The 16680-nt window shown below is 44.6% G+C and overlaps 1 protein-coding gene across 1 annotated transcript in view; it reads left to right on the top strand.

Annotated features, from left to right (window-relative positions):
- ube2j1 (ubiquitin-conjugating enzyme E2, J1) overlaps window positions 1–16680 on the top strand; it is a 40532-nt gene that overhangs the window by 22607 nt on the left and 1245 nt on the right. The window contains exons 5-7 of the mRNA XM_079527133.1: window positions 3024–3129; window positions 7533–7662; window positions 8847–8981. Coding sequence (XP_079383259.1) covers window positions 3024–3129; window positions 7533–7662; window positions 8847–8981 — 371 coding nt within the window. The remainder of the gene's footprint in view (window positions 1–3023; window positions 3130–7532; window positions 7663–8846; window positions 8982–16680) is intronic.

Raw genomic sequence — 16680 nt, 5'->3', positions numbered from 1 at the left:
AGGGAGTGCAACAAACCATGTACAACCCAGATTCGGCACACACAAGGGACTAAATTCTTTTCGCTCCTATGCCACCAAAATGTGGAACGCCCTACCAACAGTCATTAAGACATGTGAATCCCTTGACTCCTTCAAAACCGCTCTCAAAGGGCACCTACGGACGGCTGCAATTCGAAACTGGCCCCCGTAAAATCTGAATCCCCCCCCACCGCCCGCCCCCTTTTTCCCCTCACTGTATATGTTTCTTTTCCCTTTTTACCTCCTTTATGATGAATTCCTGTTCTTTTCTTTGACTATATAGTAGTGTCTATCGGTACGTCTCTAAATGTTTTGATGAATTGAACATGGTGGACCCTCTTGTAAACAAGTGTAATGCTTAATTGGGTCGTCCACTCACAGTTAACAGTCTTTGTATTGAGTTTGTGCTTGAAATGTACTGTAATTCTGCAAACTGTTAATACATATTTCAATCAAAATCAATCAATCAATCAGTACAACATGACAACACGACGTATGCATGTGTATTGCACAACCACTATCGCCATATTTCACAATAACCAACCCAAGTTTTGAAATAAAGATACAACATTTGTATTAAAAATAATGTTTTATTTAATATTGAAAAAAGTTATTCCATGTAGGCCTATAAACTACAAATCCATAAATATTGTATTAACTTTAATGAAACTAAACTATAAAAAGGACTTCATAGTGAGATAAATCCCAGACAGGCAATACAACTAATTATCAACCTCAATAAAGACATTTTCATTATTCTCAGAGCTAATTTCCATTCCTGTAGCTACATTCTCTCAACTGCACTTATGTACTGTATGTCACCATAGAGCTGCTATTTCTCCAAGACAATAAAAAAGCCATATTGAGTTGTCAGTCAGAAAATACATGTTTTCACTCATCCTGCATTGTAGAATCCTAAAGGAATAGCAAGAAGCTGGCAAAAAGTAACATTTCCATTAACCACTTTCAACCTGGCGTCCTTGTTTCGGGCATGTAATGGGGGCAAATGCTGTCTAAATTAATGGTTAATGTGGTTAAACGCTAACGTGACATGGATGCGTTCCAGGTCTCAATGGATTAAAGTTTCACTTCTATCAAGCAAGGAGCTTCCACTTTTTGATAAATGAGATACCAGGACCAGGATCATAAAAACAAATCATGCAGTACAAGAAAATGCTAAGAAATAATGGAACTATCTCTGAGAGAAAAGAATCGCCTCAGTGATATGCTTTGTTTTCGTGTTGGTCCACTCCTCATTTCTCTCCTTGATTCCATTACGGGGAGGAGAAACGACAAAATCTAACAGTAGAAAGCAGCCCCCAGGGATTATAGAATGTGGCATGGCTGCCGTTATTAGACACTATTTGATAATGATCACAGATGATGCAATAAAATAACCTCTAAAAAGCACACCATTCCATCTAAAGGGAATACTATTAAATGGCCATCCAGATGATCAATTTAGTCTGTATTGCTAGACCAATACAGACATAGCCGCAGTCACAGAACAGCCTGCTGACCCCAAACATATTGTGCAGCGTGCTCCACTCTGTCAGCTGAGTGAATCTGTGAGCTGGAGAAGTGGGTGTGTGGGTGTGTGGGTGGGTGGGGGTGTTGTCCTCACAGCAGACTGCTCGTGCAAATCCGGGCTTACGCACAGAAAACGGAGCATTACTCCCTCTTGCGTAACACCACTGGCAAACCTGACAGGATGCACTGGCTTTCTCATTTGGCTGTTTGTGGCGATGCAGACTAGAAATCGCTTGAGGTGTCTCTGTCTCATCTTAGCATGGGGCTCATGGCTCAGAAAGAGCGTCCCCCCCCCCCCCCCCCCCCTGAGGCTGACTGATTCCTGAATGACAAAATATTTAGGAAAAAATAAAGTCAACTAAAACTGCTCAACATTTTACTTGCACAAATTAACATAGGCAAGTGAAATTGATATATGTATGCCTGCTGTTCTACCTGTACTTTTTACAATTTTATTTTTAAATCTTATCTCACTCCATTATTATTATTATTACTAGACCGGTGCCCGGCTGTAGAGCACCGAAGTTGGAGATCCATGCCCCACAATATGCAATACCCGTTGTGCCCGTGTCAGAGTACCCGTTCCACCCATCTGTCAATGTTTTGCATATATGGAGATTTCTGTATCTGTCTCTCTGTGTCCCTTTATTCCTATATATGGAGTTCTGTGTCAGGCATGTCCAAATATGGAGTGTTGTGATGTCAGAATAGGCCAGCTCCATATGTGAAGCATGGGCAGGGGCCCTGTCCATATATGAAGATCAAGACACTGACCTCATCAAACCCTGGATAGCAATACATGGAGAAGACTGGATCATCTGTATATCTGCATATATGGAGCCAGCCAACAACTCTAACATCTGACCTCAAACCCTTAGATCACCATATATGGAGCTGACCTGTTCTGACATTACATATGTCAGAACCTCGTCAAACCCTGTACACTCAAGACACATATATATATATATATGGCCAGTACAGAATTAATTCCATATGTTGATCTGACTCCCCATGCCAAAGTGCAAAGCAAAGCAAAGTTACTATATTTACCCAGGGTAACTGGACTAAGCATCAGATACTTGTTTACAGCCAGGCCCTGCTCATAGAACATTTCATGGTAGTGGTTCAATGCCTTGCTCAAGGGCACTTCAGCGGTGGTAATTTTAACGTGCCGGTCCGGGGATACGATCAAGACCGCTCCGCAAACCGTTCGCCCAGCAGTCTGCCGTCACCCAGGCGGTGTGCAAAGGGCGAGGTCGCTTCTCGCCCTGAGGGCGTCTTACTGGTTATTATTCTTATAATAATAATTAGTAGTAGTAGTAGTATATGTACCGGTATTTGCATTTTCATTTGCATTAGCACAGTCTTTGTGGAACATTTCGCTGCTTGTACCTGTATGAGTGATAGTCTACTACTTGATACCTTGACATGGCCCTTCCCCACATTTAGTTTCCCCCTCTTCTTGTCTCTTTCAGTTCGAACAGCCTTGATAGCTATAATTGGCTTCATGCCAACCAAAGGAGAAGGTGCCATAGGATCCCTTGATTACACCCCCGAAGAGAGGAGAGCCCTTGCCAAAAAGTAAGATCCTGGCAATGAAAAGGCATTTCACTGTATTCTTGTGTTTGTGGAGGGTGGCTTGTGTGTGCATTGAGACACAGGGAATGGTTATGAAGGGAATAAGTGTGGGAGAAATCTGTATTGATTATGAATTATGAATGTATTACTTTTATTCCAGTGTATAAACCTGTCAACGTGGTTAAATAGACAGTACCGTGGTGGTATTTAACCAGTTAAACCTAGCCTGGCATGGCCACACTAATATCACTGTGGATATTAGTCTGGAACTTGGTGTGGAAGGTTTATTTCCAAGGGGCGGTTACAAAGTCACAGCAAAAAAGCTCTGATTGGTCACCCTCTAGACTCTTTCCATCTATACCAAATCTCTTTGCGAAAAATAGACAATGTACAATCTCACAACGCGTGTACAGTACTCAGTACATAATCATTATGGGAACACATGGTGGTAAGAGCGACACACATTTACTCAACAAACCCCAAGCATATAATGCAGCAACAAAAGACAAGTTTGATGTCTCCCCAGGACTCAAATTAGTGAAAATAGCCGTCCTACAACGCTCCATACCGTGACATGTAGTGAGTTTGTAGATCTGACACTTTCAGACGTTCAGTACTTCTTAAAAGTTTTTAATATGGATTTTTTTGAGTGGTGTAAACCACTCCTACAACTGGCTTTTGTGTGCATAAAAAAATGACCATGGTTGCTATGTTCAAAATAATTTCTGACGTAATTAAATCACACCCGGGTGAACTGGATGACCGTAGCAACCGTGGTCATTTTCTCTGCGCAAAAAAAGCCAGTTGTGAAATCACATCCGGGTGTGATACATACATTTATCAAAAATGATAGCTTTTTTTACTTAACATATTTTGTGTGATTTCATTACGTCAGACCACAGCTGATCATGCTATATAAAACCTTACACCACTCAGTTCACACGGGTGTGATTTTTTAATATATGGAAAACCCACGTGCACGCACACTTTCAGACACTTTTATCTCCAATTCCCCGTCCCAGGTGGCATTTCTGGTCAAAACTACGCTTATTGCACAGAGCATAGCGGTCGCTGTAATGGCGCCGGCCTGTACTTCTCAGCGGCTAGTGAGAGATCAACACCTAATCCGACAACACACACACCAGTGTGTGTGTCAGTCAACATCCGGTGGTTCTGGTCGCGGTGTTTTGGATCTTCAAAATAAGGGTTGAACGGGGGGATATCCTGGCATATAGTAATCATTCTTTAATTAATCCTGACGGCCAGACGGTTAATTCATGATTTCCCCCCGCCCCCCTTTAAGATTTTGAAATAATAAAATATTTACTTGTGAGTCGTGACCATAGAGTATATAAAGGATAGAGACCGAACTGGAGCACTAGCCCCGCCCCCAAGCTATTCATTTCGATGAAGTTGCTCAGTGGCGTTTTGAAGCACCCGGAAGACTGCCGGAAGTACCTCCTCCGGACCTCAAATTTGAGGTCCGGGGTGACGTATGGGTGACGTAGGGAGTGATGGTCCTACGTGTCCCCCGTGCACGGGTCCGCCTGCAGTCCTTCCTCTTACCACTAGGGCCCAGAGCTTCAACGTTGGAGCGCCTCACTGGCCCCTTGGTCGTGACCCATAAAAATGGGCCCCGACCCAGTGTTTGTGAACCACTGATGTAATGCAATCAACCCTGACTCACAGCAGACGTGCCCTCCACCGTGTCCAATTATGTGGGAAAATTGAGAAGGCTCTCTGCGTTCTCAATTTGACAAATTAATTATCGCCAAAACGCACATTCCCTGGCTGGGGCATGTTCCAGCAAGTATTTTGCTCTTAACCCGTTAAAACCGGGAAAGCATCTGGGTAATTTTATTCCCTGGCTAGTGGCTATTCAGAAATGGTAGATCTACCAGCTCATAGCGAAGTGAAGTTTTGAATATATTTAAAGCAAACATTTTTAAATCAAACTTTGTTTCTGGGGGTACCTGGAATAACATATTTTGCGGGTCCGCGGCCAAATACATATAATGTTGGGTGTCCTTGAGATGAAAATGTTTCACCACCAATATATAGCGACATATGTTTTTCAGTTAACTGTTTTTTTAGAAGGCATTTCAAAGAATCGGCCTCGCGTCTTAATGGGTTAATTTCACCCTTCTGAGCGGCGAGGGAGAGTAACACTATGTTCCTGTCCTATTAGCAGAAGAGGGCAGTGGCACGCTCGTGGGGGGGTAGTAGGGGGGGGGGGGTCTTTCTCTCTTTAGCAGCTGAAGTCCTTGTCATGTCTGTCTATCAGTCCCTCCTGGCATACACACATCACTGACCACTTTCTTCTAATTAAAGCTGTTAATTAAATAGTACCAGAAGTGTTTTTTTTCCTCCCTCGCTCGTGCCCTCTCTCGTTGACTGTTCCTCTAAACTCCCTCGCCTTAGTGCTGCTATCTGTCATGGATTGGCAAACCATGACATGCGTGGATGTGTAAACACACCACTTCAAACCCAGAAAGCATTACAAAGCTGCCAAGTGTCGATAGCATATATAAATGGTCCACTCGCAGGAGCGGCGCCTATGGAAGAGGCTACGTTTCATTCGCACATGGAGATAAGCTGTAGACCACTGTTCCTCAACAGGGTCCGGGGCCCACCAGGGGGTCTCCAAAATTAATCCTTATGGGGTCTGTAACTCTGGGAGGGTACAAATTAGGCATGTAACGATATATCGTATATCGATAGTTATCGATATTAATCCAGGCGATTATCGTCGTGAATCCCGACGATATTAATCAATTTAATATTTTTTGTATTTTTTTAGGGGGGCTAGTGAATTCTGACATGAAATGTGAGCTTTAATCATATTCCATCATATTCAAGTGCTTTTGGAGAGAGATGAGACTCCATGCAGTCACTTTCTAAACAAGAAAGTAATTAAACTAAGTAATTTTACATGAAAAGTAATGCTACTTTTGCAATGTTAATACAAATTGTGAAAAAAGCTCGGGAGGGGGGGGTCATTTGTCTGGAAAATAAAATAAAATATTGTGAAAAATCATATTGTGAACCTCATATCGTGATACGTATCATATCGTGAGTTGAGTGTATCGTTACATGCCTGGTATAAATGGGTTTGGTTCCATTTGTACACTCTGGGTGGAGGTTCACTGAATTTAGGAGTTTCATTAGCACATGGAGATGAGCTAGACAGAATGTGTCCCCACCTGCCTGCTTGTTTATCTCCCGTGACGCTGAGTGAGATAGCACCTCGCTTTGATTTTCGTTTCTACTTTCTCTGTTTCCCCTGGGGATTGTGAGAGCTGTCATTCAGTCTCCCTCCCCACCGCCCCCCACTCAGTTTCGCTGCCACCACCACACAAGATTTTTGATGGCATATTGTGTTGTATTTTATATTCAGCCTTGATACGTGTGGAGACATTTTGTAGTCTGCAGTGTTTTAACCTAGTTCATTGGTTCTCAAACTTTAGCTTTTCTTTTGGACCCCCATAACTCTGAGTGGGAGCAAATGGTTCTATTTTGTTCCATTAGTATACTCTCAGGTTACAGACCAGTACGGGTCCATAAGGGTCCAAATGGACCCCCATGGGGGTCCCTGAACCACTGGTCTAGTTCTCACTACCATGTGGAAGTCCTATCATCATGTATCTCATGTTCAAATCCTGCCAACATTAATTTCTTGAAAAAGTATGTTCGGGTCACTACCAATGTGAATCTCAGACTTCATATGGTCAGCCTGTGAATTCGTAGCCTGGTTAATAAACCAGACCGAATCAGCTGTTGGCAAAAAAAAATTGCCTGCCGGATCCCGCGACAGTGTTGTGTGATATTAGTCTGGCTTATTAGCCAGGCTAGTGAATTCGGTCCTCTGACATACAGTACTTTACTAGTGTACTTATGCCATACTTATGAGCCCATTTCACTTCCATTTCTAAAGTTCTATTCAGCCATTTGCAAGATTAGCTCCGGAAACATAGACCGACCCTGCCCTATACTGCCCGCCTCTTGCAGACAGAGTCACGCCATCAAAAATGCATTGTGCACACTGTCATTAGCATAATGTAGAATGCAACATTTGTTGTTCACATATACTATTATGTACTTTTTGAAATGTTGAATTTAATCCCAGGATTATGGAAGTCAAAGAGGCTCAGGCTGTCCAAAATTTGGGCACGGGTGATGTCATCAGCTCGACCTTTTCAGAGCTAAGCCGTTTATAAGGAAGTGAATGTAGAAGTTAATAGATTTGTTTTGGGTTGGTTTTCCAAGAAAAATATCACAGACAAGCCTGTCACTTCCTCTTTTAGAAATGCTATTGCCTATTTCCGTACCACACGTATAAAGTATAAAGTAGGACTTAAGTACTGTTGACTAGCTACCTTGTAATGACCAACTATTCTGACCACCAGGTCCCAGGACTTCTGCTGCGAGGCATGTGGCTGCTCCATGCGCACAGCGCTCCATGCTCCCTCCCCCAACAGCGACGCCACCCCCGAGGACCACAAGGACAAAGAGCTAGCGCGGCAGATCAACTTCAAGGTTCACACTCCGTTCAAACGTGCACAGCACAAACATCCTCCCACACACACTTTATACAGTAATAATAAATACACAAATCACTTGGGCAAAGCCTGTTGAGTATGTGCTGAACAATAGAGAAACACACACTGATATCTCTGAATCCGAAACCAGCTCTTGTTGAAGTGATATGTTTTTGTAAAATAGTCCAATAGTTTGAAATGTCACATTTCGGCCACGGTGGTGCAGTCTGTTGCCTTACAGCTAGAAGGTCCTGGGTTAGATTCCCGCCAGGGACGCTGTGGGCGCTGGGGGCGTGTTCTCTCCTCCGCGTCATACCCTGGGTGGGGTTGGCAAAAGGAGGTTCTGTGTGGCGTTTGCATGTTCTCCCCGTTTCCCCTAGGGTAGACCTGTACCCTCACAAGAAAATGCAGTAATCCTGGTCTCTATACAGCCTCCCCCTGGCTAGCCAGGGCACCTGATGGAGGGGAAAGGAACTTGTTGGAATAACGTGTTCCTTCCACGCACTACGTCCAACCGGGGAAACTCCCCCCTGTCAGGTGAAAAGAAGCACCTTGGGCTCCTCACGCATAGAAGGAAGCATGAGATCAGTCCGTTGCTCTACCCTGGATGGCAGAGCGAGTGTAGCACCCAGGATTACATTAGATAATTGACACTGGGTGAAAGAATGTCTAGATAGATATAGATAACGTTTTTGGTGAGACGTCATCCTGAACCCAATGTGTGTGAGATATGGAGGTGCTGCATTTAACACTTATTTTAACAAAGGAAATAAGGAATATCACCCACTGATTCACATCTGAACAATCCCCAGAAGGAGTCACTTTCTTTAAAGCTAAACAATTGTATTGAAACACTGTGCTTTTGTTCAGTGACTTGGAGTGTGAAATATATTTGATAAACTTAATTTGCACTCCACTTTGTGTTCTTATCGACCGTCTCGGATCACACAGGTCTGAAGAAATGTGATCGTAGTCCCGCAGGGGGGCATGTGTGATTTTAGAGGTGAGCCGCGTGACCAGCCACGTCCTATCCCTACGCCATCCATTTACTCCCTGAGAATTGCTTTAATTGGATGTAAGACACATAGCTGTGGGAGTACCTTGGGCGTATGAGGGAATTGCTGTAGATATACATTGACATGCTGTTCACAAGCGGCCATGTTGTTCTGTGTGCTAATGCAGACGGAGACCAGCTCGTCCAGACAGGCCAGCGAGACCAGTGGAGCGGACGGCAGTGAGGAGTCCTCCACACAGACGCAGGAAGACACGTCCACCTCAGAGACCCTGGAGGACTCTGAGGCACTCCAGGAAGAACAGGTAACTGGGAGCTTTTCCGGTTTTAATGGGTTAAGGAGATGCAGGTCTGTAACTCTGAGCCAAATTCTCGAGTCTTATATGCTTAAACTGCTCAAACACACAGAACGCAAATAATGGCCGCGATAAAGCAACAGTCTTTTTATTTGGAAACGTCCCAAATGGATGTATCAGCCGCAGCGTGAGTCGCGCCTCTCATGAGCAGACCTGGAGCAGACCTGTCGGCTGAGCAGCTCCGTGCCACCAGGGAGTGTTTGTTTTCATCTTTACATTTTGAGCTTGTATTTGCTTCCTTGCTCTAAATCAAAGTTACTCCCCCTTTTTTCTTGACAAAATAAAGCCTGGAATCTTGAAAGCACCCCCCCCCCCCCCCCCCCCCCACCACCTTACAATCCACCCACTCCTACTTAATGAGCTATCTCCGTTACCAACGTGGGTAGGGAGAATGACTCTGAGTCTGCGTATGCGTGGGGGTGTCACTTTATCATAGAAGATAACGGGCTCATTGATTTGGCGCATAGTTGGAAGGGCTTCATTTGATCATGAAATACAGTGTGTCAAACAGGAAGTAGTGCCCCTAACAGACCTGTGGACTGAAGAATTAGCCACAATAGGTGCTACAGTATCACAAGGTGCTGCAAGCTTTGCTATTTTCACTATTTAAAAGTTCATAGCCGTCTGCCGACACAGACAGACTAGACAGCTACTATGGCTATTATGGTTCTAAAATGAGCCTGTGGTTTGACGTCTAGTCCACTTCTAACGGTCGGTCGGCCTTCGACGCTTCCCTTCTCTCATGCCTAATACGTCCGTCTTTAACCATGGTAACGCCACACCTGCCTCTGATTGCCCCCCTCCTACCTCCCTACTAATAGTAAGAAGTATTATGCACCCGTGGGGCGGAGCATATTCTCAGCCTCAAATACAAATTCCAAACCAACTCATGCAGCCAGTTGGGTTCATATATATCTTTTGGGTTCATATATATCATTTGGGTTCATATATATCTTCTTCCCAAAAGGACTTTCAAACTAGGAAGGGTATGGCCTGGTCAGCCTGCAATGACATGCATAAGATCTGGTCATCCCAGCTTAGTAAGATGTTAAAAGTAAAAATATTTAGGGCGACCGTTGAGCCGATTCTACTCTATGGGTCCGAGACATGGACACTTTCAAAGAAATTAGAGAAACGGTTGGATGGCACTTACAGTACACCCGCCTTCTAATGAGAGCGCAAAATCTGTCTTGGAAGAGCCACCCATCGACTAATCTAATATTCGCCAACCTTCCCCGTGTTTCTTCACCAGTCCGATCCAGAAGAACACAGTTTGCCGGCCACTGCTACAGAGCTGACAATGAGGTTATATCTTCCCTTCTTCTCTTTGAGGAGTCCTGCCTCAGCCCTGCCGAGCAGCCCTTTTGGGCTGCGAGTTACCGTATCGAGCGTTGCGAAGTTTGCTAGAGCTGAGTTGCAACCCGATATGGACAGAATAGTAAATTATTTACCGCCCCAAGGCAATTCAAAAACCGAGTAAGTAATACCGGTATTTATTTCCCACCACAGAGTAACTTTGCATCAGTGTCACCAGAATATCCACCTGAGAGGAAAGTCTGGTAAGACGGGCAGTGTCGGTAGGCCACTCAGAGGCAGGCAGGGCGTTACCATGGGCAGTGTCGGTAGGCCACTCAGAGGCAGGCAGGGCGTTACCATGGTTAGATGGGCAGTGTCGGTAGGCCACTCAGAGGCAGGCAGGGCGTTACCATGGTTAGAGGGGCAGTGTCGGTAGGCCACTCAGAGGCAGGCGGGGCGTTACCATGGTTAGAAGGGCAGTGTCGGTAGGCCACTCAGAGGCAGGCAGGGCGTTACCATGGTTAGAGGGGCAGTGTCGGTAGGCCACTCAGAGGCAGGCAGGGCGTTACCATGGTTAGATGGGCAGTGTCGGTAGGCCACTCAGAGGCAGGCAGGGCGTTACCATGGTTAGAGGGGCAGTGTCGGTAGGCCACTCAGAGGCAGGCGGGGCGTTACCATGGTAAGAGGGGCAGTGTCGGTAGGCCACTCAGAGGCAGGCAGGGCGTTACCATGGTTAGATGGGCAGTGTCGGTAGGCCACTCATCGGCAGGCAGGGCGTTACCATGGTTAGATGGGCAGTGTCGGTAGGCCACTCAGAGGCAGGCAGGGCGTTACCATGGTTAGAGGGGCAGTGTCAGTAGGCCACTCAGAGGCAGGCGGGGCGTTACCATGGTTAGATGGGCAGTGTCGGTAGGCCACTCAGAGGCAGGCAGGGCGTTACCATGGTTAGAGGGGCAGTGTCAGTAGGCCACTCAGAGGCAGGCAGGGCGTTACCATGGTTAGAGGGGCAGTGTCAGTAGGCCACTCAGAGGCAGGCAGGGCGTTACCATGGTTAGAGGGGCAGTGTCGGTAGGCCACTCAGAGGCAGGCGGGGCGTTACCATGGTTAGAGGGGCAGTGTCGGTAGGCCACTCAGAGGCAGGCGGGGCGTTACCATGGTAAGAGGCGGACGTAGTATTGAATCACGCTTCTCTCATGGATCTGTGAGGTTGCACTCTGGCTGTATGTGAAAACATTTAGACACACAAAAGAATCACTAAATGTGAATTTATGTCCTTGGCCTACTGGCAGTGTGCACAAGAAAAATGAAAATCGGTCTAGTGGTTTGCGAGATTAAGAGTGTGGACACACACACACACACACACACACACACACACAAATACACACACACACGCAGACCCTCTTCTAGACGGCTTGCCACAGGTAGGTGCCATGCCGTAAAAGACGAAAAAGCAGACACCACTATTCATTAGTCTCCCAATGTGAGGCAGTGTGAGGCAGACCCTTGAGAGATTATAGACTTTGTATATCTAGATGCCAGCATTTTCACAGGGTCGTTTTCATTGACTTAAGCCTGCAAAAATAGCTGACCTACAAGCTCGAGCTTGTAGATCGCCTATTTTAGCTTTTTTGTTTTGTTTTAAGATTTGAACATGTTTACCTAAATGACATGCCCAAAATATGCATTCCAGGTTGAAAGTGGTTAGATAATATGGCCAAGGGGTTGATGTTAGCTAAGAGGATAGATTTCCGTGCCAGCTGCAACCCAGCAGGGGCAGCTTAGGCATTTTTAGAAGCGTTTCGAAACCAATGTTTTGGTCCCCTCTCACCCTCAATCACAGTTTAAAAAATATTACATAATAATTGTTCTGTTCGCTTATCATGCATGTGTTTAACCTATGACCATGCTATCACGATCTAATGACTACGGCTAAGAGTCTCTCTGGTTTGTATGTTGTGCATAGTTACAGAGATGAAGTCCAGCTGCTTAGCTCCAATATATAAGGGAATCGTTCAGTTTGTGATAAAAGCATGAAATGTGGTACACATATAGCCAAAGGCATCCCAAACATAATTGGATGTGGAGGCATCCTGAATTTTCAACATGGCACCCATGGCAGCCATTTTTCAAAATGCCACCATTGACATCCTATTATAAGGCAATATTTTCTAAATTTCCTTATGCTTTAAGTAGCATGTGACATATCAAACTAGGGGGTTTTCATGATGCTGAATCCATTCCAAGCATTAGTTTTGCATAAAAACACTCATTGGGCTAAATTTGGCGATAGCAACTTGCCCAACTGTGCTGATGTCAGCACATTTGGGCAAGTTGCTATGGCCAAATTTAGCCCAATTTGGCCAATTAGCCCAAACTAATGCTTGGAATGGATTTAGCATCATGAAAACCCCCTAGTTTGATATGTCACATGCTACTTAAAGCATAAGGAAATTTAGAAAATATTGCCTTATAATAGAATGTCAATGGTGGCATTTTGAAAAATGGCTGCCATGGGTGCCATGTTGAAAATTCAGGATGCCTCCACATCCAATTATGTTTGGGATGCCTTTGGCTATATGTGTACCACATTTCATGCTTTTATCACAAACTGAACGATTGTTATGGACCATGCTGCACTCTGGGACATCTGGCTTTAGGCCAAGTGAACCACCAGTGCCATGGACTCGCTGGAAGCAGTCTTTCAAGACATATTAAATGGCTCTGATTTCACCGCGATAGGCGCATCTTGGAAATGTGCCAGACAGTACAATAATACCGGTAATATTAAATTATGAAATAATGGCACGAAAGCCAAAATGTGTACATTTTCAGTAGGCGATTTTAGCCGATCACAATTTGCTTGTTGACACCAACAACAACTAAAGAGGACTTGTTCATTTAATTTATTAATTTGTAATCATAATGTGGCTCGAGTCGGTTGAAATATTGTCAGGTTGTTGCATCAGTGTCCTCGGTTCCTGTGCCACCCGTACTGGAACTGTCCAATTATAAAGGTGCTGAAATACTGCATGTGTCTCCAGGCCCGGATTAAGACATGGCCTGACGCCTCACGGGGCTGCAGCCCAGAGGCCTGAGACTCCTGGAGGCCCTCCCAGTGGACCGCGAGTGCAATACATCATGCTAATTTTCATTTGGTTTTATTGTTTCTGGACTGCAAAATACCACTGTCTTATCCCCGTGTGTGCATGTGGGAAGGAAGGTGTCAAAGGGAGTGTTGGGGCCAGATGATTAACCAAATATATCTGGAAAAGAGGTTTCGCGCGATGTGTTCACTATAATTGTCTAAACTTGTGGCAGACCAATGTTTTAGATTTCTTAACAACAATATCCAATGCGTCCAAGGAAATGAAATTCACTCTACAGCAATCAAGCGAAATAAACTACTCAAAACACTGGCAAGATTACTTTGCTGAGGGAACGGTCCCATTTCAAAGAATTCATTAAAAGTAAAAGGAAACTCGCACACATTTTTGTTGACATTGCCTTACAAATCAAATGTTCCACCGAGCAATGCTTCAGGGTCTGCTTTGTCTATGCTTTCCAGTCTAGCTGACTGAATTGTTTTTGATGGAACATTGGCTGTTTTGCCATCACGTTCTGCCTTTGTCTGGATATAGATGAACTTATGAACTTATGAACTTATGAACTTATGAACTTATGAACTAACGGCCAGATTTATTTCTCACTGCATTTAGCCACTACCAGGCTTTTTTTGTCTTTTCAAGACATGGGGGGGGGGGGGGGGTATTTTTAGCTTGCGTTCTAGAGTTATCGCCGTTTGAAAAGAGCATGTTTCCACAAAAATACGCACCAGAATTAAATAGCAGAGACACAGGGATTTCTATGAAAAAAAATAATGATTTTGGGGTGAGGTCACGTTCCGTTTCCTGCGGGACTGCGACTAGATGGGAGGGAGATGCCAATTGCAGACAACACGCGCGGCATTGTTTCTCGGCGGCATCAGTCCGACATCCTACCCCAAACATTAACCTCACAGGGAAGGCACGGCTGATTTTTAACCGGCAGCGCATGTTAGGGGCTACGGGTGAGTTTTAACAAGCGACGCTGACACCCTAACCCCAAATCCTAACCTCACAGGGAAGACACGGGTGATTTTTAACCGGCAACGCTCCCCCCGACAGTGTCTGATAGTCTGATTGCTGCTGTTCACTGACATATGACCCCCCCCCCCAAAAAACTCATGAAACTCGTCCTCGGCAGTGTATAAGTTAATGCTGTAAATGCAAATCGTTTGTCTACCGTCTATCACGCTGACATACTTTGGACACTTGAGCAAGCAATTTTTGCGACAATGGCAAAAAAAAAAAACCTTATCTGGAAGAGACGTCAGCCAGACTACAGATAGGTAGACACCTTCCTCGGCCGTGTCAGGGGGGAAAGAGAGCGAGAAGGTGAGACCAGCAAATACAAGTAGTAACGAAAACATTCAATTGAATAGTGTAAGATGGTAATATAAGTTAGTGTTATCTCACCTGGCCACAATTGACCAAATCAATCCAATTTATTTACATTTTCACATTTCATAAATCACAAGGTTTCCAAAGTGCTGCACAAAGTAAAATACATGAAATTAATCAGGAATCAGTAACACATTCATACGGTGCCCCACTGCTTGAAAACGACGTAAAGCCAAATAGAGCATCGTGTGAGGCTGTGAGCATGGTGGCCCCACTCCCTGTTCTTCCAGATCAAGTGCACATGAAGGGCGATATTTGCATAGCAAACTCCTTGAAATTAAAAAGGTTGAGAATCACTGCTTTATATCATTTCTTCCTCTTCTCTGTTTTTCTCCCTCTCGACCTTTCTCTCTGTGTATTTGCGCCACCCCCTCTCTCTCTATCTCTGTCTCTCTCTCTCTCTCTCTCTCTCTCTCTCTCTCTCACGCTTCTTGTATTCTTCTTCCCATGAGCTCAACAGACTTCCCTGTAGTCATTCTGTAATTGGCCAAAGTGTTATTTTTAGTTTAAAGAAATAAATTAAATGACAGCGATATGAATGTGAACAAAATCTGCAGGGATGATTTCATCAGCTTTAGCTTTCTGTATATGAGCGAGTTTACTTTTATATTTAGCTGTGGCAAGTTTCGTTGAAACGAGGATGTTGAAAGTGAGAAAGTCAAAGTTCTTCCTAAAATGCTGTGGCAAAGGTGTCGATCATGAAAGAACCGGTGTGGCATTGAACGACCACAAAAGCCGCCTGTGGTGTTTGGATAACAGCTGCCTCTTTAGATAAACCGCTGACAGAAATGTCTGTATGCTCAAGTGTGTGTGTGTGTGTGTGTGTGACTTTGTGTGTGTGTGTGTGTGTGTGTGTGTGTGTGTGACTTTGTGTGAATTTAAGAAATAGACATTGTGAGGACCATTTTCCTGGTCCTCAGTGTTTTATGGTTTAAAAAAAGATTTTGGGGGAGTTAGGATTACCAAAAACATTCAGGTTGGGATTAGGATTGGAGGTTAGGTTTAGGGGTTGGGGTTAAAGTTTAGTAATACAAACACGTACGTGCGCGCGTGTGTGTGTGCGCGTGCGTGTGTGCGCGCGCGACACATGCAAACGCTCACAAGGCGGTCTCTGACTCAATACAGCTTCATGTTTTGCTTGGAAATTCTGTATTCATATTGATTCCAGTGTTCCTGTTATGAATCCCTCTCACACCCTAAGGTTCCCTTAGTTCACACTGGATTTTTTTTAAACGAAATACGCATCCAGGACCTTAATTCAGTGGTTCTCAACGTGGGGTCCAGGGAACCCCAGTAGTCCGTGCCAGGACTCCAAATTTGGGGTCATCGGTACCATCTGAGGGGAATCATTCTCATAGTGATTTTGGGGAAGGCAAACACCCCTACTACCAGGAAGTATGTGGCATTGCAATGGTGGTAGCTTTCTGTGTGAAAGAAATCCCACTTGTGTGAAGCTCTTATCATCATTCATCACATTCCGTGCTCAGCAAATTAGCTGAGCACATTCCATGCTCAGACAGACAGACAGACAGACAGGCGGACGGACGGACGTACACACAAAGCTGTGCATAGGAGTGGTTAATGGCGCTCAACAATAACTGTACTAATACAGTGCAAACACACAGCAAGTGTCTGAAATTAAAAGTACAACTGCAAACACAAGTAAAATGTATAACTACTGTACAAGTGCAAACACACAGCAAGTAAAATTAATACAAGTACAGTACAACTGCAAACACAGCAAGTAAAATTAATAAAAGTGCAAACACAGCAAGTGCAAGTATATGGATTTGGCCTCCTTCAGTTTGTTTGATTTTCTTAGAATTCAAATTCTTTTGGTGCTCGGTGCCTGT

Source organism: Electrona antarctica (assembly GCF_951216825.1).
Source record: "Electrona antarctica genome assembly, chromosome: 17".
In the NCBI taxonomy this organism is placed as follows: Eukaryota; Metazoa; Chordata; class Actinopteri; order Myctophiformes; family Myctophidae; genus Electrona; species Electrona antarctica.
This window is presented reverse-complemented; position numbering and strand designations above follow the sequence as displayed.